This window comes from Coptis chinensis, chromosome 5 (genome assembly GCF_015680905.1).
Source record: "Coptis chinensis isolate HL-2020 chromosome 5, ASM1568090v1, whole genome shotgun sequence".
NCBI classification, from domain to species: Eukaryota; Viridiplantae; Streptophyta; class Magnoliopsida; order Ranunculales; family Ranunculaceae; genus Coptis; species Coptis chinensis.
The window spans coordinates 95,931,175-95,953,476 of record NC_141460.1 but is presented as its reverse complement, the minus strand read 5'-3'; the positions used below and the strand labels follow the sequence as shown (position 1 = coordinate 95,953,476).

General features: G+C 36.2%; 3 protein-coding genes across 3 annotated transcripts; 2 read left to right on the top strand and 1 right to left on the bottom strand.

Moving 5' to 3' along the window:
• Positions 1 to 4,175: 4,175 nt before the first annotated feature.
• LOC147500500 (holliday junction resolvase) lies at positions 4,176 to 8,510 on the top strand. Its single transcript, XM_086562117.1, has 5 exons — positions 4,176 to 4,308; positions 4,431 to 4,517; positions 5,316 to 5,465; positions 5,703 to 7,318; positions 7,423 to 8,510. Exons 1-5 carry the CDS (start codon positions 4,216 to 4,218, stop codon positions 8,312 to 8,314), a joined length of 2,838 nt encoding a protein of 945 aa, XP_086418243.1. The 5' UTR covers positions 4,176 to 4,215; the 3' UTR covers positions 8,315 to 8,510.
• Positions 8,511 to 14,459: 5,949 nt separating this feature from the next.
• LOC147500499 (uncharacterized) lies at positions 14,460 to 16,416 on the bottom strand. Its single transcript, XM_086563649.1, has 4 exons — positions 16,255 to 16,416; positions 16,005 to 16,149; positions 15,369 to 15,502; positions 14,460 to 15,233 (listed from the first exon to the last, which is right to left on the bottom strand). The coding sequence occupies exons 1-4, from the start codon at positions 16,414 to 16,416 to the stop codon at positions 14,460 to 14,462; spliced, it is 1,215 nt and encodes a 404-aa protein (XP_086419775.1).
• A 2,277-nt stretch (positions 16,417 to 18,693) lies between these two features.
• Positions 18,694 to 21,427, top strand: LOC147500498 (uncharacterized). The gene is made up of 2 exons (XM_086562116.1): positions 18,694 to 18,925; positions 19,833 to 21,427. Exon 2 carries the CDS (start codon positions 20,185 to 20,187, stop codon positions 21,220 to 21,222), a length of 1,038 nt encoding a protein of 345 aa, XP_086418242.1. The 5' UTR covers positions 18,694 to 18,925; positions 19,833 to 20,184; the 3' UTR covers positions 21,223 to 21,427.
• Positions 21,428 to 22,302: the final 875 nt, after the last annotated feature.

Sequence of the window (22,302 nt, the reverse complement as noted above, 5' to 3'; positions counted from 1 at the left end):
TCACTCATCAGCCATTAATGTATTTTTTCCTCATTGCAGCTCCTTGCTATCTTTCTCATTTTCCACTTGAGACATTTTCAATTTGATATATTTATACTAAACTCCTTTAACCCTTCTACAATGATGAAGAAGAAGTAATTGGAATAAGAAAAAAAAAATCAAATTTGAAGCAACTTCTAGAAGAGGAAAAAAACAATTTGTTTTTTGGGCATTCTTTTACCTTTATTAGAAGTTCTCTTATTGTGTGTAGTGTGCTGTAGTAACACAAAGATTCTTCAAGATCCAGAGTATTATTTTCAATTTTTTTTATTTGTTGTTTCCTTTTGGAATGAGTCTCTCGGTCTTTTTGTTTTTTCTCTTTCTTTACCCTATTAGAAATATCTCAAATTAATTTGGAATATATTATTGGATTGAAGCGGTTATTGGGATATGACAATAACTAAATTAGTTATTGCTTTTATTTTTATGGGTATAGTAGTTATATACGATGTTAAGTATTTATACATATTTGATGATTTGGCAAACAAAGTCAATTAATTTTGCAAGATCAAAAATTGTTTGCTTCATAATTGTACAATGGTCAAAATTGATAGTGGCCAAAATTGGAAATTAGTTGACTCCGTTTGCCGAATCATCAAATACGTATTAATATTTAACAACGTGCATAACGTGTACTCATATTAAGCAATATTAATTTGAAATATACCGTATCCTATTTTACAAAAAATAATAATATAGTATCCATAATGTATAATTCACTATAGTTCAGTATCTATATCTGTAGTGAAAAAAAAAAAAAAATATATATATATATATATATATATATATATATATATATATATATATATACCTCTTTTTGCAAGATAGAGGCAATTATTTTTTACTCCAGTCTGGCAGTTCTGGCTCCTCTATAATTGGGTACAGAAATGGTATCTCTATAATTGTTTCAACTTTTATGCCACTTGTCCATTCTAACAAAAAGCAACACGGTCCTCCGTTTGTTTTTGTTTCTATTATTATTATTTTTTTAATTTATTTAGGGTGATTTTGGACATACCCATAAAACACTCCGTGCATTCTAACTTTGAAATAAATAAATAAATTTTTTAAGACAGTTCCTAAATTACTTTTTTTTTTTTTTTTTAAATATCAAAAGACAAAAAAAACAAGTGTTTATCCTTCCAAAGAAACACAAAACCCTTCAATTTCTTATTTTCCTTTTTCTCATTTTTTTTTTTTTTTTACGAAAGGAATTAGAAAGAGATAAACTTGTAGAATTTAGTCTTCCTCCTCCTCTCACTCATCACCATTAATGTATTTTTTCCCTCATTCACGAACCTTTTCTCATTTTCCACTTGAGAAATTTTCAATTTGATATATTTATACTAAACTCCTTTAACCCTTCTACAATGATGAAGAAGAAGTAATTGGAATAAGAAAAAAAAAATCAAATTTGAAGTAACTTCTAGAAGAGGAAAAAAAACAATTTGTTTTTTGGGCATTCTTTTACCTTTATTAGAAGTTCTCTTATTGTGTAGTGTGCTGTAGTAACACAAAGATTCTTCAAGATCCAGAGTATTATTTTCAATTTTTTTTTATTTGTTGTTTCCTTTTGGAATGAGTCTCTCGGTCTTTTTGTTTTTTCTCTTTCTTTACCCTATTGGAAATATCTCAAATTAATTTGGAAGATATTATTGGATTGAAGCGGTTATTGGGATATGACAATAATTGAATTAGTTATTGCTTTTATTTTTATGGGTATAGTAGTTATATACGATGTTAAGTATTTATACATATTTGATGATTTGGCAAACAAAGTCAATTAATTTTGCAAGATCAAAAATTGTTTGCTTCATAATTGTACAATGGTCAAAATTGATAGTGGTCAAAATTGGAAATTAGTTGACTCCGTTTGCCGAATCATCAAATACGTATTAATACTTAACAACGTACATAACGTGTACTCATATTAAGCAATATTAATTTGAAATATAAAGTATCCTATTTCACAAAAAAAAAAAAAAAAAAAAATAGTATGCATAATGTATAATTCACTATAGTTCAGTATCTATATCTGTAGTGAAAGAAATAAAAAAAAAAAAAAAAAAAAAAAAAAAAAATATATATATATATATATATATATATATATATATATATATATATATATATATATATATATATATATATAATAATTTTTCTTCTGTTTTGCAAGATAGAGGCAATTATTTTTTACTCGAGTCTGTTCCTCTATAATTGGGTACAGAAATGGTATCTCTATAATTGTTTCAACTTTTATGCCACTTGTCCATTCTAACAAAAAGCAACATGGTCCTCTGTTTGTTTTTGCTTCTATTATTATTATTTTTTTAATTTTTTTGCTATTTTTCTTTTTTTTTTTAACTCAAATAACCAAAACTGTCATTCCTCTTAAATAAAAGCTTCGAAGTCTCATAATCATACGTCACCAGCCCAATTTCAATACTATGCACCTTCAATAATTGTTCAAAAGTAACTCACTTCTCCTTGAAGTACGAACCTAATTTCAAATTTGAGTAGATTATATTGTTGGGTTTTCGTTTTCTAATGTTAGCTAGAGTACTAGTGTTGCTAGAGAAAATAAAGATCACGTACCCGATACCAATATACCGTTGGTCCATACCTATCTTCCTTATATACAAGGGTGGATCTATGAGTTGGCTGATAAGGGCTGTAGCCCTTCAAAAACCATTAATACAATGGGAACTATTCACCCAAAAAAAAATAGTAATAATATAATGTTGAATCCTGCATCCACCCCTACTTATATACTTCCATTGAGCGCTTGTGTTTGACGATGTCGAGTGCAATACATATGTAAGGATAAGGATAAATTTCTTGCCTATTAAAGGTAGCTTAGACCCAAAATTCTCAAAAACAAAACAAAACAAAACAAACAAATAAAGTCTTTCAATTTTACCTAAACATGTTATTTAAAAAAAAAAAAAAAAAACCCAGCAAATATTTCCATTTAATATATTTAAAAAAATAATCATAAAAACCATTCAAAATCCAAAGATTTATTCATGTAAACATAACAAAATGGTAAGAAACCTTATTAAAAGTATTGGAAACGTGACTTTGAATAGCTACAAGCAATTTGGATGTCAATCAATTGAAGATTTAGTTAGTTGCTCAGATATATAGAGAGCTCAACCAATTTCCAAGCTAAAATTTAAACAACAAAAAAAGATTTATTCACCACTAGCTTTAATTTTTTTTTACAGTAGGAATAAAAATGAAAATAGGAAGCACGTACTCTACAAAGTTCAAAATTATGTTACTTAATCTATTATTCAAAATGTTTTCAATGAATTTTGAGTTTTTTTTTTTGCGAGGAAGAAAAGCTAGAGTTTAATTTGTTGTTGTTGTTGTTGGTCTAATCGCTCTTTAATTATATTTTGCATCTTAGAGATATGTTTTCAAATTTCAATTGTAACCGGATAGCTAGATTGTTTAATGGGGAGGCGCATAGCGTAGCAACCGAAACGCAAATTGGGATGTTTAGTTTGGGGGTCCAGTGAGGAGGTTCAGGCCCATAGAATTGATGTTTTTTATGGTCCATGATCCATATGGACCTGGTCCAGATTACCAACCCGGTTAGAAGCCCTAAAAAGAGCGGGAGAGCAAGAGAGAAAAGAGACAGAAGCTCAAAAAGAGCGGGAAATAGAGCGACACAGAGAGAAAGAGAAGAGAAAAAAAAATGGGCGGAGGAGGAGATAGAACAAGTGGAGATTTGCAGACATTGCTTCAAAAAATTAAATCTTCTGAAGTATGCTTTCTTTTCTCTCTTCTCAAATAGTAATTCATTTCCTCTTTTTACTTACATCGCTTTGCTTAGAATAAGTTACAACTCCCAACCTCAAATGTATATTTTACAGGTTGTTGAATGTCGTATTGATCTTATTAATCAGCTTGGGGAATTCAACATATCTGACAAGTCTGAGTTGGCTTCACTTGTAAAGTGGCTTGCAGTATCCAATCTGTTCAGTTTCATATGCTTAAATATATAATGTAGTTCTAGTGGATATTTCCCTTTATATATCTGACTAGTTACCTAGGCTGAAACTTGAAAGTGGATGCATGTGATTGGATTGTATTCTTTTTATTCATGTTTCTACCTTAATGACGGGTTGGACATTTTGGGAGGATTCGACTTGCTTGGATGTATCCCAGTGCATGCTAAACAAAAGTATTTTACATGTAGCTGTAAAGTACTTAGAGAAAGACATATCAGGATGTATGGAAGGCTTCCTTTCCCTTGGAACAAAGGTATTTTTATTTCTTTGCCTGTTAGTACTTTCTTTTGTTTACTATCAATAATATCGACACTATCCTTAGATTTTGTGAAAGCTTGAAAGAGATTGAGTAATACCTTGAATATATTTTATCAGGCTAGCATATGGTGTGCAGAACATTTTAGTATGACACTGACGTCAATTCAAGAATCTCAAGAAGAGCATTCTTGTATATTTTTTCAGGTAATGATGTAATACTGATTAATTTGGTGTTACTTTGGTAAAGTAACCTGACAGGATAAGTGTTGGAATTTCCTATAATCATATACACATAATGAATGTGTTTATTACTTCATTTACAGTAACCCTGTAGATGGCTTCGATATTATTGTCTGCAAATGACCCTTATGAAGTCCTAGAGTAAAAATTTGCAACATGCTGTGACTTTCTACGTGGATATGCTTATCAGTGTCTGCCAATGACCCTTCCGCCTTCTAAATCTGGATTCTAGAGTAGGAACATTCTCAACTTGTTCATAATGCATGATTGTTAAAATAGCAGTAGGGATTGGATGTTATTGTTGATTTTATTTGCAGCATCTACCTTGATATTCTTGTTCATGTAGTTGAAATGGATTAAGGGTAATGGCCTCTGTTTTGTAACTCAGTCGTTTGTTTCCCACACTAGTAAAAATGGTTCAGGTGGTGATCTCATTTTATTATTTATACACAAAGAAATTTCATCAAAGTATGCACTCTGACACTAGATCAGGGAACCTGTGACTTAATACTACCAAAATTACATGTTTCTTCCATTTGAAATTTGTTCTGGAACCTTGAGTATAGAACTTTCCCTGCTACACATTGTATTTGCCATGTACGAAACTGTTTGTTTCGACGGCATGAAGTTTTAGTTTAACAACCCTATAGAATGCCTTATCTCATTTTATTGATTGATGTTAAATCTGGGATTGATTCATGATTCAGTAGAGTAAAAATATTTAAGTATTAACAATTATTTGATATAATGATTTTCTTGCAGTTGGTTTTGGATTTGTTGAGTTTCTCTGCTGCTATTTTGTCAGCTTTGAGAAGATCACCTGTTTTGGGGCAGAAAGTGTTTATGCATACTGTTGAGGAATTCATCTTAAGACAATTAGACTTGGCAAAACTTGCAATTTCTGAGATCAAGGTACTTTTTCATTGAGCTCTTTGAAGTCCAACCTGTTTTAGTTATTTCTTCTCCTACTTGGTCGAAAGAACTTTGTGTCGTGGTCATAATTCATCCATGCCCTTGGATTGAAAACCGTATATAATGATGTAGTGCTGTGGTACATAACTACATACTCATACTTTTGGTGTCATTCTAAAATGTTTTCCAGCCTCCTCTTCATGGGCTGTGCCTAAGATTCTTATTATTCTCAAACAGATGATTCCTTCACTTGCTTCAGAAGTACTGAAGGTGGCACAGGAGGTTTTGAATGCTTCTGTAGGGTTGTGCAGAGCATATCACCAGGCCCTAAATTCAGAATCATGTGGCATGAAAACTGATAACGATGGAGGCTTCATCGACACTGAAAAGGTTGATAACCTGAATCACATAGCTACTATAACAACTTGTACAATAGACCGTTTGTACGAATTAGGCATCCTTGCAGCAACTGGAGGGGGAAGTTTGGTGACTATTCTTAATGTTTCATGGAAAGGTGTGGTGACATTACTGCAGCTCACTACAGGGGATGTAGCTACAAAAGTAAATGTCACTGATATTTTATTGACCCTAATATCCTTGGCCACTAATTCTTTGAGGGGTGCAGCGGAGTCATGGTCATCTACACTCAAGGAAGATATTGCCTTAACTGAAGCTAAAAGGACATTTCTTCCAGTTAAATTCTACCTCATTAATGCTATCCGATTGTTGTCCCACTATCCACGTCAAGCATTCACCATATACAAGGAGATAATTTTATGTGGCCTAATGATTTCAACCTTCCATGTTTCACTGAGCAAAGCAACTCACCTAAAAGCTTCAAGTGAAGCATTGACAGAACTGTTGGAGCCAACTTCTATTCTTTTACTTCATAGCATATTGAATTCAGTTGAGGTGAATCAGGAGTCAAAGATCCAAATTTTAGATTGGTTGTTCACTGATGCCGACCATACAAGTCCAATTTATCTTGAAGAAATGAATACAAGTTCAACAACTTCAATGAAGGAAATCTTTTCTGTAACCTGCGAAAGTCTGCCCACAACAAGGATTTTATTGATTGGTCGGGTTCTCTTATTTCTTGATCTTCTTAAGAGCTCTCCTGATCTTGGAGAAGAAGTAAGACTTGGAATCGCTAGAAAGCTTAATTGGCTCTTTTGCTGCTTAATAGATGGACATGTCTACTCAATTGTTCTTGATTTGCATATGCCTGTAGTCAAGGCTGTTGGATCAGCATCAGAGTTGGGTTGGCAACCCATATTTCTTTCTGTTATGCATACACTGAAAACGTTCATGATTGTTGTGTCTTCTACTTTAGCTTGGGAGGAGGTAGAGACCTTCCTACTTGAGAACCTTTGTCATCCTCATTTCTTCTTGCAGGAAATTGTTACGGAACTCTGGTGCTTTTTTGTGCGCCATGCTGAGATAGAGATGGTGAAAAACACTATTGATCAACTTTTATCTATACTGAAACTTATGGTTTCTTCTGAACCAGCTCTTATGCCTGGTTCTGCTCTAAGGAATATGGCTAGATGCATCTGCATGCTTATTACTAATGCACCACAATCTATTGTAGATCAAGTTTACAGCTCCATTGTCACCGATGATAGATCACCAACGACATCAATCATATATATAAACTTGCTCATTGAAGGGTTCCCACTGAATCTTTTGTCAGATAAGCTGAAGAAATTAGCTGCCAAGAGACTTATTACTGGGTATCACAGCTTCATGGAGAGCAATGTTAAGAAACTTCAAGTGGATAACTTTTCGGGATCTTGTAGCTCGAGTGTGCTTGGGGGACCAGTTTATGCTCTATCTTCGGCCTTACACTGCCTGTAAGTGCCTTAGCTTGTTTTTCAGCTATGTGCAATTTTGTTGCATAATGAGCTTTGAGATTCTTCTGTAAAAAGATTAAACCAGATATTTCTGTTTTCTGCAGCCAGATTAGTAGCTCTGATGTTGATGATAAGACCCTGAAGTTCACACTTGCTCTTATTCATGGATGTAGAAATACTACAGAAAGTTTAAAAGACACTTACTGTAAAATTCTAAACCAGACATTGGCAATCATATCAATCATGAAACATCTATATGCTTCTTCTCAGATGAGAGAAGTCATCTTGGAGCTTCACACCTTGTTTAGTATGAGGTCTGTACCCACTGATGCTCGATTGAATCAATGCAAGCCAGGTTTGGCTCTTTTTATGGCAGGACTCTCACACATGAATATTGTAGAAGTCGAGGGAAGTCCAGTAATATCAGCCATATGCGAGATTTATCACATGTTACTAAGAGAGAGGCACTGGGCATTTGTTCATTTGGCAATATCTGCTTTTGGATATTTTGCAGCACGAACTTCTTGCAGCCAACTTTGGCGGTTTTTCCCGCATGATGCAGCAGTTTCATTCGATATTGATACAGGGAGTGAAGCAAATGAGGATAGATTCATGTCTGAATTGAAGGCTTTTCTTGAGAAGGAAGTAGCTCTCCATGAAGTGGTACCATGCACAGAACAACTTGCTTTTCTTGTCAGTGAAGCCCTGATACTGAAGGAATTAGTTAAAAAATCTCTGACTATTAATCCAGAGGATTCCGTTTCTGATACTATGGAGATTGACAATGAAAACCAAGTAAACAAGAAAAGAAAGCTTCCTGATGAAATTAGTGAAGGAATGTCATTGCTGCAGAGTGGTTTGAAGATTATGGGAGATGGTCTTAGTCAGTGGCAGCAACAGAACTCTAACTCCACGGAATTTCAGAAATTTTCTAGTCACCTCACTTGTCTTGAAGATGTAATAGCTCACTTGGCGGGTTTGGCAGAAAGTGGGTAGTACACCCTTTATTCTACTTTTCCCTGAAAATTTTATCTGCTGTGTAATTTGTCAAAATATGCCGATATGTTGCGGCACTTTATACTTCAAAGTTCAAACAATTTCACGTTCCTGGAACCAGAGGACTCAGTGAGCCCAACGGGTGGTTTCCTGATCCCAACCTTGATCCGATTCAAAAAAGTACACGGTTTCTAAATTCGTGTTTTAAAAGGACTTTCACGAAGCACTTATAAAAGTAAATTCATGGTGCAAACTCTGAAGAAGTGAATATGGCTTTTCTAAAATTTGCAAAGAAGCAACAGACAAGAACGAGTTCCTACCATGCCTTGAACCAAAGTACGTAAAGCTAATTTTAGAATCACTCTATAGTTTAAGATTGTGTGTGTGTGTTGCCGTGCTGGTGTTTTATACTTTTATGTTTGTTTTCCTTTCTGAATTCTAGAGAGAAAGTCTTTGCCACTTAATTGCTTTGCTATTCATAAGTGATCACGTATGTTTCAAAGACGTAATTGTTTTAAAGATTCTACTGTAACTTCCAAAGATTATACTTGCTGATCGGCCAGCTTAATCTTCGGGAGAAAAAAATATATAACTGTTTAAACTTGAACTTATGTAGACCACAGCTCGAACTTACAAACCAGGTCTTGTAAAAACCAATTTAACTGAATATATACATTTTTTCCACGAGTTTCATGCTAAGCAATTGATATTTTCAGCGTACGTCTTGTCCAAAATATCAATTGATAAAAGCTTTTAAAGACTACAACATTATATCGATAGAACGGATCTGCCAATGTATCTTGCCCATGTATGGCCAAAAGTGATGGTAACTGGAATCATAAATAACTAAATATGATGGTGAGGAATAGACGTAGTGATGGCTAGTTGTATGTTGTAAACTCTTCATGAGAAGATAGATCACTTTGATTGCTAACATAATCCTCGAAATTGTTTTGCAACCTTTGATGCCATCTTATTGTATCTATTGAATATTTGCTCGAGTGATGCATTGATAATTGCTTGGTCTACTTGGTCTTAATATAGTATTAATTATATGTTATTCTTCACAGATGAGACATAATCCTCGAAATTGTTTTGCACCCTTTGATGCCATCTTATTGTATCTATTGAATATTTGGTTGTGATGCATTGATAATTGCTTGGTCTACTTGGTCTTAATATAGTATTAATTATATGTTATTCTTCACAGATGAGACGGATATAAGTTGTCAGTGCATGAAGTGGATGCCTATTATATTTCATGGTATGTTACGTAAACTATTTGTTAAAAAAAGTCCTTCCCATGATGATAGTTTTTCCCGTGATTTTAGTTCTTTCCACAATATCCCTCTTCATGGCCACACACCTCTCCTTGATGACAACCATTGCCGCGATGATAGTCTCCTCCAGGATGCCCCTCTCTCTGACGATCATGATGATAAAATCTATCATGAAAATAACCTGCTTCTCCTCCCAGATGATATCATAATTGATGTCCTAAGTAGAATTACTTTTGAGGGTATCCTTCAATGTCGACGTGTTTGTAAATCACTTTGTGAAAGAATGTCAGCTCCATCTTTTGTTGCTATGCAACTTAAACAGTTTACCCCAATCCTTGTGGTCCAGAACTACTTGTGGTTTTTTTCAGTGTATGATGATGACGCTCACCTCTATACATGTGATGTTATGCTTCTTGCGGTTGATGGACGGAACAAAATTGAACCAGGAAGGAAACAGTTCACTATGAGTTTTATGCCCGACAGTTACGATAAGCCTTCCCTTATTGCTTCCTTTTACGGATTTCTTCTATTCAGAAGCAGAGGCCATGCTTTATATATTTGGAACCCTGTGACACAAGAACAAGTTACAGTAACTGCTCCGAAGATCGGCATTTTTAAGTATGAGGACTGCGGATTATTCTTCCACACGCCAACAAGTGAATATCGAATACTTTACACTCGTCGTTACAACACTGCAGGGCATAATAAGTTTTACGTACTAAGCCTAAGGACCACAGTGTTAAGAAAGATTTCTAACTGCACTGTATCTCCTTGCACATGTAGACCCCCTATTATCTTAAACGATAGACTGCACTGGATGGCGGCTTTTGAAGCCCCTTGCTGGGGTCAGGAATTTCCTACTTGTTTAGAATCCATCTTGTTGTTCAAAATGGAGAGTGAGGAATTAATTACGATTCCACATCCTGGAAGTCCCTGTTGCTCAAAAGAAAGACACGGAACAATGCAACTCTTGGAGATGGAGGGGCAATTAGGTTTATGTGATTTTTCAGTCTCCACTGCTGAATTTTATTTATGGGTCATGGAGGACTACCTAAACCAGGTTTGGATCAAAAGACACATAATTAGTCTTAAACCACTGACTTCAGAGGTTTGCCTTCGCAGCAATTACGATCACACGTTTCCAGTAGAAGTTTTTAATGTCCATCACGACGAGTTGTTACTGATTTGTGGAAGTCCTAAGCGCTGTCATTATTATGATTTGAAGCTGAAGATCTTCAGGAAAGTTGGAAGACAGCATTTCCTGAATGGCAGTGGTCTTTCCAGGGTAGTTCCTCATACTAACACCTTAGCCTCCCTGCACACTAATAGTTTCATTTCATGGAAGGTGGACCCTGAGAGGTGAAATTAGTAGTGTTTGTACTTGTCGATCTTTGTTACAATTTTTCTGGTAAGGACCTACTCTGCCTGTTAGTGTTCAAATATTTTTAGTTTTATACATGCAGAGACCTATATAATTAGTTGATATAATTTTGTGCTTATTATAAACTAAAAAGTGCTATTGGAAAGAAGGACGCACTTTTGAATTTTCAGCAACAGAACTCTAACTCCACGGAATAATTTCAGAAGTTTTCTAGTCACCTCACTTGTCTTGATGATGTAATAGCTCACTTGGCGGGTTTGGCAGAAAGTGGGTAGTACACCCTTTATTCTACTTTTCCCTGAAAATTTTATCTGCTGTGTAAAGAGTTAAACAAGTGGCCACTTTTATAATAACCAACGAAAAAAATTATATTTTTACGGAACGAGATCAATGCAGCCATGCAGAGAGACACATTTCATTTTATCCTTACTAGCCATCTGGGCACGCTCGATGAGCGTGATTTGATCCCTGAGGCTGTTAACACGCTTAATAGAACACATATTTTTTATCCCCTTTACAGCAGTATCAATCAAAAATCAAATAAAGAAGGTAGTATCATCCACAATAGTATTTGATGTACGTGTTTTTTTAATATCGATGGAAAAAAAAAATTGAACTGGAATTCTGGAAAGTTACTGAACCCAAATTCACAAACCAGTGCGAGAGAGGTATCATGCTTGGGATCAATAAAACTCGGGCATCCATCGAAAAGTCTTGCAAAAACACTACTAATCCTGGATGTCTATCTGAGTAACCTTCACAGTATCATCTTCTTTAGATAATCTGTACCACTTTGAAGTCAGCATGAGATCTGACTATTGACGAACCTTCTATGTCTCTAGATATATATCACCTTAGATATCATAGATATACTATAATATATTCTCAAGTTATCTTGTACGAGCTTCCTAAGTTATAGGATCTCATACACATGTAAACAACTCTATATAAGTGATGAATGAATAGAAGAAAGTAAGCCAATTGTTTATTATAGTGATGTATACCTAATGATCAAAAATTAATTCGTAAGATTATAGTGTAGAGATACACACTGTAACTTTTGTCACAATTATCAGTAAATAAACTTTATACTACCGTACCCCAGTCCCCTTTCATCGCAACCAAGCATTATTCTGTCTCTCAATACGTGACCGACCTCTACCGAGCATAATCACTTGAGCACCAAGAGAGCACCAAGACTGGCGTGGCTATAAAGACACATGTAATCCCTATTTTTTTTTCACTACCTAGAAACCTTGTTTTCCATGCAGACAATGTATTTTAGATGATAAAAGCATCATAACTAATGTTCAAACACCACAAAAATATCAGATGTACTAAAGTATCTTGAAAATAAAGTACAATCAAAATTTTAACAAACCAAAAGACGGCAGTTAAGTCTAGCAGACCAAAGGATAAACAGAACTTAATATAATATTTATGGGAAAAGGCAAAAAAGAAACGTCCCCAAGCGAATTAGAATTCAGCAAATACTTCCGTCCTTCACATCAGAATTCAGCTCAAATAAAGAAGGTAGTATATTTTTTCTTTTCGATGAGATAAAGAAGGTAGTATCGAATTTCAGCATAATCAGTAAAAACATTATATAACATGTCCAAAAATAGGAGAATTGCAAAGTTGGACACTGTGTACGGAGATATTGTTTGATATACAAACAAAAACTGCAAAAACTTACAAACAGAAGTAGGAGGTTGGTACTGTAATATACAGGGAAATTACAAAAGAAATTACTGTATTCAGAGAAGACAATTGAAGTAAGGGAACTTACAATGAGGAGAGATATGGATTATGGAGAAGCTGTATCGGATCGCACATGCATGTTACATTGTTGAAGAACGTCTTAATTTGTAGACAACGTTTCTAGTAAAAGTGCATGTGAAACCCTTTATGACTCCATTTCTCACCAATACTTTGGTTGTGCTCCTGGACACACCTCGTGATAGTGCAACATACAGCTGACCGTGATCGAACACATGATATGGTAAATAGATTCCCACATGAGGTAATGTCTGTCATTGTGAGTTGTGACTTGTGCACCGTCAAAGAGAACCCCAAGCGAATTGGGAACTGTTTTCTAGTGAAGTCGAAAGGAAGATTGAGATCTTCTGATGGCTTCATTGGAATTCGATGAAGAAAAGCCGGTCTGCCAGCATGACTTCCAGTTAGAATATCAGCGTAGATGGCATTTCTTCGAAATCCACTACAGATAAGTCTGGTCCCATTGCAGAGACCATTAGCTGAGTCGATATTTCTGAGAAGTAGAATGGGAGCTCCTAGTTTAAGTGTCAACTTGTGTGGGGCCAAACCCCTGGAGATATGGAGTTTAGGAACTCTTGTTGATATAAATGCCTAGGGTCATTCTCAACTGAGTTGAACGAATAGAATGTTTTTTCCTCACCCGAGAACATTTGAATGACTATCTCGTTTAGCTCATCAACAGTCATTTCTTAGGGTTAGTAACGCCGTATGAGCTATGTAGTCTTTATTATGAGCATTTTCTGGAAGTGTAGGAAAAACATTAGATATTAAGTGAAATAAAGAATGCTCACCCTCCCATGGAATAAGAATGTCATCTAGGATTTTGACCATATCGTCAAGTATGCAAGGCTCGTTGCTGCCGCCTATGCTTAATAGCATATCTGAAAAACAGGGATCAATCCTTGCACGAATGTTTTCTCTCAGATGAATCACTTTGACACTATTCCATATATTAGATTTTGTTATACATGCATTGACCTTCTCAGCAATAGTTCCATGAGGAACAACAGGGAGGACTTGTCGAATGTCTCCTCCCAATACAAAAATCTTTCCACCAAAAGACAAGTCGGAGCCGGTTAAATCTTTCAGTGGTCTGCCCAGTGCTTCAAATGCGTGGCGGTGTGTCATAGTTGCCTCGTCCCAAATAATGAGACTTGACTGACATAGCAATTCAGCAAGAGGGGTTCACTTGCCTATTCGACAGGTGGACTTTGCACATGTGGGCACAGGAATTTTAAACCTTGAATATGCAGTGCGACCCCCAGGAAGCATGGTAGCTGCAAGACCTGAAGTAGACATTGCAATGGCTATGTGGCCTCTGTTTCTCAAGTAAGCTAGAATAGAACAATACAAAAACGTTTTACCAGTACCACCTGGACCATCGATGAAGTAAACAGAGCTTTTGCGATGATTAACTGAGTGTACTATTTTATTGAAGGCATACATTTGGTCATCGTTCAACATACTAACAGATGATAGATTGTCTTGAGGTATGACAATTGATCTTTCTTCAGCAATCAAACTCTGAAGATTAGAATGATCATCACGGTCTTTAGAAATGGTTGGCAAATCATAGTTTGACAACTTCTTCCCATTTTCAGACAAAGATATTTTTATCTCCATAAGCAAACAATTAATCGCAGTATTTGTGTTGCTTGTGGAAGAATAGTCCTCTATCATATACGGGTAAAATTCATTCCATAGCTCACGAACACCCAATGGATTGCAGAAAATCAATATAGAAGTGAAACAATTTTCTTAAGGCTGATGGCATATGTATTGCGGCTGCTTCCAATAAGCACTCGCGTATTGAATTGTCGTGTTCTAGAAGTCCTCGTAGTTCAGCAGTTTCTTTAAGCGTTGAGCACGTTCGTGAGCCAACAGTTTTAAGATCATCGAAAGAAGTAGGTCCCCTAACATGATTAAGAAGAATGTGTAAGAAGTACCTCTCACTATCAGATGGATGTACAGCGCGCATTCTACCAATCACCTTGACATTGTTCCCCTTTTCTCGCCAACGCTTATCCGACTTATTCCATGTATAATGCTCAGGGAACTCCTTGTATAAATATTGTCTTGCCTCAGGGTCAACCATATTTGTATGAAAGAATTCAGTTAACATTGTTCGGGATGTACGTTCATCTGCAATCAAATGTCTGACATCCCGTTTTTCCGATAAGATAACGTGATGCATATTAGGAAGATGGATCTGTAGAGCATAAACTGCAGGGTACATTCTATTAAGGGGAAATCTGAAAATTCTCCATAGTGACTCTTGTGGACATACCCATCTTGCATCCATAAACTTCCTGATTTCATCATGGTCATGTGGCGCAGCTGAGTTCACCTCCATGGAGATCCGGTCAAAACCTTTGTACACGTACTTGTACAAATACTTGACTAATCTGATACTTGAGCATACTTCAACATTTATATGACAATCATACTTTAACAGCAGCCATGGATTGTATGGGACAACCTAACGATTGTCGACACTAAGATCACCGTGAAGCAAAATTGTACGACCATTATCACGTCGTTGATAAATAGGGTATGAGTCATTTCCGTGAAAAGTTACTGCAAAGAACTCTTTTGGAAATCTTTTTTTATATACCCCATCCCTCATGCAAACAGAATCAGGATTTAATGGGCCACAAGGACCATGTATCATATGCTTAATAACAACTTTGTATAACTCGGGCTCACTTAAGGGATCAGGAATTTCAGCTCGGACGACTCGGTCGTAATCTTCGAGAGATTTTAGTTTGTCAGCATCATCAATTAAGTATTAGGAGCATATGTGCATGTGGCAAACCCCGCTTCTGGAATTCAATGACATGTACATGTGCCACAACTTTCCCCAAGATCCCGATATTGAATAATCTTTTTTGAGTTCCTCACACGCTTCATGGAAAACTCTCGTAGTAAGATCAGGCCTATCTTGTGGGAGTTGACTAGGTTCAAGCCGCCGCGTTATATTGACCCAGTTTGGGTTGCAGGTCATGGTGAGGAAAATGTCCGGCTTTCCAAATTTTTGAACCAAAGCCATTACATCATGGTATCTTTCATGCATATCTCTAGGGCTTCCAATATATGATAACGGTAATATAGTCCTTTGACCGATGTTAGCTAGAAATAGATAAACTGTGTGCAAGTGGGAAATGAAAGAAAGAAATCTAAAGCTAAACTAATATATAGACATGTTATTCACCTGCATTTGTTTCTCCGGAGGCTAATGAATCTATCAGACCTGGATACAAATCAGCTCTTATAGCATCTTGATTGTCTCGGATATATCGAAGCTGCATTGTGGAAATCTTCACATACATGTCAACAACAAGTTGTTGCAAAAGCCAACCGGAACGAAGCAGGATTGAGTCGTAATTAGATCGAATCTGTTCCAACAAAGATTTTGGATATAGTAATAAACTCTTGATACATATATATGCATAACGACAAAAATTAAAGGGAGAAAGTAATAGATGGAATACAAAAAGAACCTGGAGCATATAACAGTAGAATTCCTTGCAACTGATTCTCCATGAATCGTCACTAAAAATATGTAAATCCCAGCCAAAATTTCCATAAGGATGAAGCGGTGGATATTGAAGAGGATCATAGAAGCTAGCAGTGTCAGGGGCATTTAGGAATTTGCCTATCATAGTTTCCACAATAATATCTCTCTTATTTTTTTTTTTTCTGTAGGGTCGTCACCCCCAATCAAAATGGCAGCCACTTGGGAAGACGTTGGAAAGGTATAATGATGACGTTCACATGGCTTTTCCTTTAGTAGCAATCATATGTCTAGTATGTTTTCAGACTGTGAAATACAACGAAGTGTGTGAACAAAGGGGTTATGATCGTCAAGTACCCTCTGCAAAATGGACAGAACTTGTGGATTGAGTATCTTGTTTTTAGCTTATCGATTAGCAATCTCATGATCTGTGTCGTAAACATACATCTACATATATCTTGGTCGCTGCCCAGACTGAGGTAGAAGACCACCAATTCTGTGGTAGATAGATCCTTGCGCACGGTATGTATAAATACCACGCCTTCTACTGGCTAGATTTTTGTCCAAGTGTACACCCATTGAAGTGAAGGAGAATGCATTGTTGTAAGATCGAATGTTATGACGAAAGTGGACAGCCTCATCCGTGTGTGATGCATATAGATACATCAGATCAGGTGATGTCGACAATAGCGGGAGATTGACTTTTCCACGAAGACAACAAAATTGACGGGATTCAGAGGGGAATATTTCAACATGGCAATGGTTGCATGTGTTCATGCGTGTTATCTCGAAACGCTGGAAGTTTGGGGTGTAAACGAAATCTCTTGCACAATTGTGAGAAGATCTACATGTAGTTGGAATTCTCCTAGTTCGAAGGGGGTGGATTGGTTGAACAAAACTCTCATCTTCTTGGCCTAGTGGCATATGTTGCATTTTTTGTAACAATTTATTAATCAAGTCATTAATTAATAAGAAGAAATGTATATGCAGAATAAGAAATTAGTTGACAAAATATTTCGTGTAACAATAGGAAAGTGCCTTGAATGTCGTTAGCATAACTGTTGTTAGCGTCGTCCGGAATACCGCTGTCATACCCGTTTATATCATCCTGGAGAGGCGTACTTGTAGTTACTATATTGTCGGGGTCTCTTAAAATGTAAACGTCAAGAATGGGTTAAAACCAATACTACGTAAAAACAAAATAAACAAAAGAGTATGTTAAAGCAGAGTACCAATGCTAATATCAAGATTCCTTCCATCTAGGTTTAGAATGGCAGTTAGAGATCACTCGCTAAGCCTGTCCACTTCTGATTGTACGTGACATTGAATGACATTATGTACGTGGTCTGTAAAAGGTGCAGAGTAAGATATTTTTTTAAAGTAAAAATGTTAATGCATGATATATATACAAAGAATAATATCAAAGTTGTATTAAATAGAAATGTTAATGCATGATATATATATATACAAAGAATAATATCAGAGTTGTATTAATACCTGAGAGATTGATATGTGTCGGTGGCTGAATCGTGGACAACGAACGAAAGGTGCACCCAACCGTAGTGTTAGAAATAGAGGATATGCTGTCAGTGGTAGGGGTATGTACATCGTCGTTGGAGCAGTATTTGTTATCCTGATTAGGAGATTCACTGCCACGACAATTGTTTAATACACCCTTACGACGTTGATAATATCTATGCAGACGTGCCTTTTCTTGCAACCTTTGCTCCTCGCTCATAGTTTGTCTACGCTGTCTATCACGAAGATGACGACGTTCTCGTTCCAATGCCAATTGTTCCTCGCTCATGTTAAGAAGGCGTCTCCGACGATTCATACGTGCTATCTCGTTTCGACATACATGATCAGGCTGGCCAGATGGCGTTTGAGTCGTTGACATGTTCAATGGTCACTACGGGGAGAGTAGTAAGAAGAATTACACATTTACACACCTGATATTGAAGGAGTGACATTAGGAAGGGGTGATATTGAGGGAGGAAGAGTCGGTGAGTCCATGATTGTTTTCATTATATCTCCTGCGTTAGCAAATCTTATGGAAAAAGAAAAATAGGTGAGGGCAAAACCGGAAACAATTAGGAATAAGAGAGGACAAAACTGGAAAAAAGAAAAAACTAATTAGAAATATTGTAAGCAGAACAAAATATAGAGATAGACAAAACTGGAAAAATTGAAAAACTTTAGCTCTATTTTAGGGTCTTTAAAAAGAGATTGAAGAGATAGAGATTGGACTCAGCCTTAAAAGAGAGAAGAGAAGAGATTCTTAGCAGCAAAAAGACCATAGTTAATAATATCATGGAACAAAATGCCGATATCTATCAAAATATCCACCTCCCCTTACAATGGTCAAGGCTCGAGGGGTGATAATCTCGGCAGATATTTTGATAATTTGTCAAAATATGCCGATATGTTGCGGCACTTTACACTTCAAACAATTTCACGTTCCTGGAACCAGAGGACTCCGTGAGGGTTTCCAGATCCCAACCTGTACACGGTTTCTAAATTCGTGCTTTAAAAGGACTTTCACGTAGCACTTATAAAGTAAATTCGTGGTGCAAACTCTGAAGAAGTGCATATGGCCTCTCTAAAATTTGCAAAGAAGCAACAGGCAAGAACGAGTTCCCACCATGCCTTGAACCAAAGTACGTAAAGCTACTTTTAGAATCACTCTATAGTTTAAGATTATGTGTGTTTTTATACTTTTATGTTTGTTTTCCTTTTGCTGAATTCTAGAGAGAAAGTCTTTGCCACTTAATTGCTTTGCTATTCATAAGTGATCACTTATGTTCCAAAGACGTAATTGTTTTAAAGATTCTACTGTAACTTCCAAAGATTATACTTGCTGATCGGCCAGCTTAATCTTCTGGAGAAAAAAATATATAACTGTTTAAACTTGAACTTGCTTATGTAGACCACAGCTCGAACTTACAAACCAGTTCTTGTAAAAACCAATTTAACTGAATATATACATTACTTTTTCACGAGTTTCATGCTAAGTAATTGATTTTTTCAGCGTACGTCTTGTCCAAAATATCAATTGATAAAAGCTTTATATGGATAGAACGGATCTGTCAATGTATCTTGCCCATGTATGGCCAAAAGTGATGGTGACGAAATAGACTTGGTGATGGCCAATGTGATTTCCACGAATCTCTGTCTCGCTATTAGCTCTAGGCGTACTTTATGATTGTAGTTTCGAACATAGAAACTAGGTAATTCTAATTTCAAACTAAGAAGTATGCTATTTGAAGTTTTAACTTTCAAGACCACATCAAATTCTGATACAATCACACTCTTTTCAGTTTCCATTTGCATTAATAGTCAGCAAGAGCCATTTCAAAGTATATCATTCCTTAAGTTCCACAGCTAGTTGTATTGTAAACTCTTCATGAGAAGATAGATCACTTTGCTAACATAATCCTCGAAATTGTTTTGCACCCTTTGATGCCATCTTATTGTATCTATTGAATATTTGCTCGTGTGATGCATTGATAATTGCTTGGTCTACTTGGTCTTAATATAGTATTAATTATATGTTATTCTTCACAGATGAGACGGATAAAAGTTGTCAGTGCATGAAGTGGATGCCTATTATATTTCATGGTATGTTACCTAAACTATTTGTTAAAGAAAGTCCTTCCCATGATGATAGTTTTTCCCGTGATTTTAGTTCTTTCCACAATTTCCCTCTTCATGGCCACACACCTCTCCTTGATGACAACCATTGCCGCATGATAGTCTCCTCCAGGATGCCCCTCTCTCTTACGATCATGATGATAAAATCTATCATGAAAATAACCTGCTTCTCCTCCCAGATGATATCATAATTGATGTCCTAAGTAGAATTACTTCTGAGTGTATCCTTCAATGTCGAAGTGTTTGTAAATCACTTTGTGAAAGAATGTCAGCTCCATCTTTAGTTGCTATGCAACTTAAACAGTTTACCCCAATCCTTGTGGTCCAGAACTACTCGTGGGTTTTTTCAGTGTATGATGATGACGCTCACCTCTATACATGTGATGTTATGCTTCTTGCGGTTGATGGACGGAACAAGATTGAACCAGGAAGGAAACAGTTCACTATGAGTTTTATGCCCGACAGTTACAATAAGCCTTCCTTTATTGCTAAGCCTTCCCTTATTGCTTCCTTTTACGGATTTCTTCTATTCAGAAGCAGAGGCCATGCTTTATATATTTGGAACCCTGTGACACAAGAACAAGTTACAGTAACTGCTCCGAAGATCGGCATTTTTAAGTATGAGGACTGCGGATTATTCTTCCACACGCCAACAAGTGAATATCGAATACTTTACAGTCGTCGTTACAACACCGCAGGGCAGAATGAGTTTTACGTACTGAGCCTAAGGACCGCAGTGTTAAGAAAGATTTCTAACTGCACTGTATCTCCTTGCACATGTAGACCCCCTATTATCTTAAACGATAGACTGCACTGGATGGCGGCTTCAAGTGCCCCTTGCTGGGGTCAGGAATTTCCTACTTGTTTAGATTTCATCTTGTTGTTCAAAATGGAGAGTGAGGAATTAATTACGATGCCACATCCTGGAAGTCCCTGTTGCTCAAAAGAAAGACACGGAACAATGCAACTCTTGGAGATGGAGGGGCAATTAGGTTTATGTGATTTTTCAGCCTCCACTGCTGAATTTTATTTATGGGTCATGGAGGACTACCTAAACCAGGTTTGGGTCAAAAGACACATAATTAGTCTTAAACCACTGACTTCATCAAAGCTTTGCTTTCGCAGCAATCCTAATTACAACCACACGTTTCCAGAGGTAGAAGTTGTTAAAGTCCATCACGACGAGTTGTTACTGATTTGTGGAAGTCCTAAGCACTGTCATTATTACGATTTAAAGCTGAAGATCTTCAGGAAAGTTGGAAGACAGCATTTCCTGGATGGCAGCAGTACTTTTCCAGGGTAGTTCCTCATACTAACACCTTAGCCTCCCTGCACACTAATAGTTTCATTTCATGCAAGGCGGACCCTGAGAGGTGAAATTAGTAGTGTTTGTACTTGTCGATCTTTGTAACAATTTTTCTGGTAAGGACCTACTCTGCCTGTAAGTGTTCAAATATTCTTAGTTTTATACATGTAGAGACTATATAATTAGTTGATGTTGGTAACAATTGCTGCCTGTAAGTGTTCAAATATTCTTAGTTTTATACATGTAGAGACTATATAATTAGTTGATGTTGGTAACAATTGCTGCAACAAGAATAAACTGTGAATATAAAGAAGGCTGGCTGAGGCACGGATCAAATGCTTTCTTTAAGGTTGTTTCGTGTCTGTTCCTCTTTATGCAGACAAAACTCGTCAACCTCCAGGATACAACAGCTAGTTATATTCTCCTTTGTTTACTGCAGATAAACTAAAGAAGAAAAAGAAGAACCACGATACTGATCTTATGATTGCCCAAAACGTAGTGTAGAAAATAGTTTTTTCGCTTAGACTATAGGCTGCTGTTATAGAAGTATTTATAGAGAAAAAACGTGGAGCACTTAGTAAATCCAAATTGTAGGGAACTGCTTCAGTTTCCCGATAAGAATTAGATTCTACAAGTCCATCACGTTTCTGTTTTCCAAACCATATCCAATCCTGTTTCCAACCCTATCAGAAAACATGTTTTACCAAAAAGAAGATAAGGGATCAAAGAGCCCAAGCCCAAGTTCACCTCTTGTTTTATTCAAAATAACACAACAATTCCCCACTTATTTTTGATAAAAACAAAATAGAAAATATATTTAAGGGCAATCAATATCAGTATCAACATGTTATGCATAGATGAAGGTGTCCAAGACTTAAACTTTTACGTAGTGAAAATTACTCAAAGTATAAGAGCCATAAGTGACTAAGTCTTAAACTTAGGTCTTGAGTATACAATAAGTTATAATCACGCATAACATATCCAAATTCTCTCCTTTCATGTTCTCGCATTTAAAGGCCCCTCAGCGGCTCTCTTCCCGGATTAAGTGAATGATCTAGAGAATCAGCTCTCATGCTC

Coding starts and splice junctions, on each gene's coding strand:
- LOC147500500 (XM_086562117.1), top strand. CDS start 4,216: ATGCTAAACAAAAGTATTTTACATGTAGCTGTAAAGTACTTAGAGAAA. Junction 4,309..4,430: donor TCCTTTCCCTTGGAACAAAG/GTATTTTTATTT, acceptor ATATTTTATCAG/GCTAGCATATGGTGTGCAGA. Junction 5,466..5,702: donor TTGCAATTTCTGAGATCAAG/GTACTTTTTCAT, acceptor ATTCTCAAACAG/ATGATTCCTTCACTTGCTTC.
- LOC147500498 (XM_086562116.1), top strand. CDS start 20,185: ATGTCAGCTCCATCTTTAGTTGCTATGCAACTTAAACAGTTTACCCCA.
- LOC147500499 (XM_086563649.1), bottom strand. CDS start 16,416: ATGATAGGCAAATTCCTAAATGCCCCTGACACTGCTAGCTTCTATGAT. Junction 16,150..16,254: donor TCTACTGTTATATGCTCCAG/GTTCTTTTTGTA, acceptor TTGTTGGAACAG/ATTCGATCTAATTACGACTC. Junction 15,503..16,004: donor AAGAGCTGATTTGTATCCAG/GTCTGATAGATT, acceptor AATCTCTCGAAG/ATTACGACCGAGTCGTCCGA.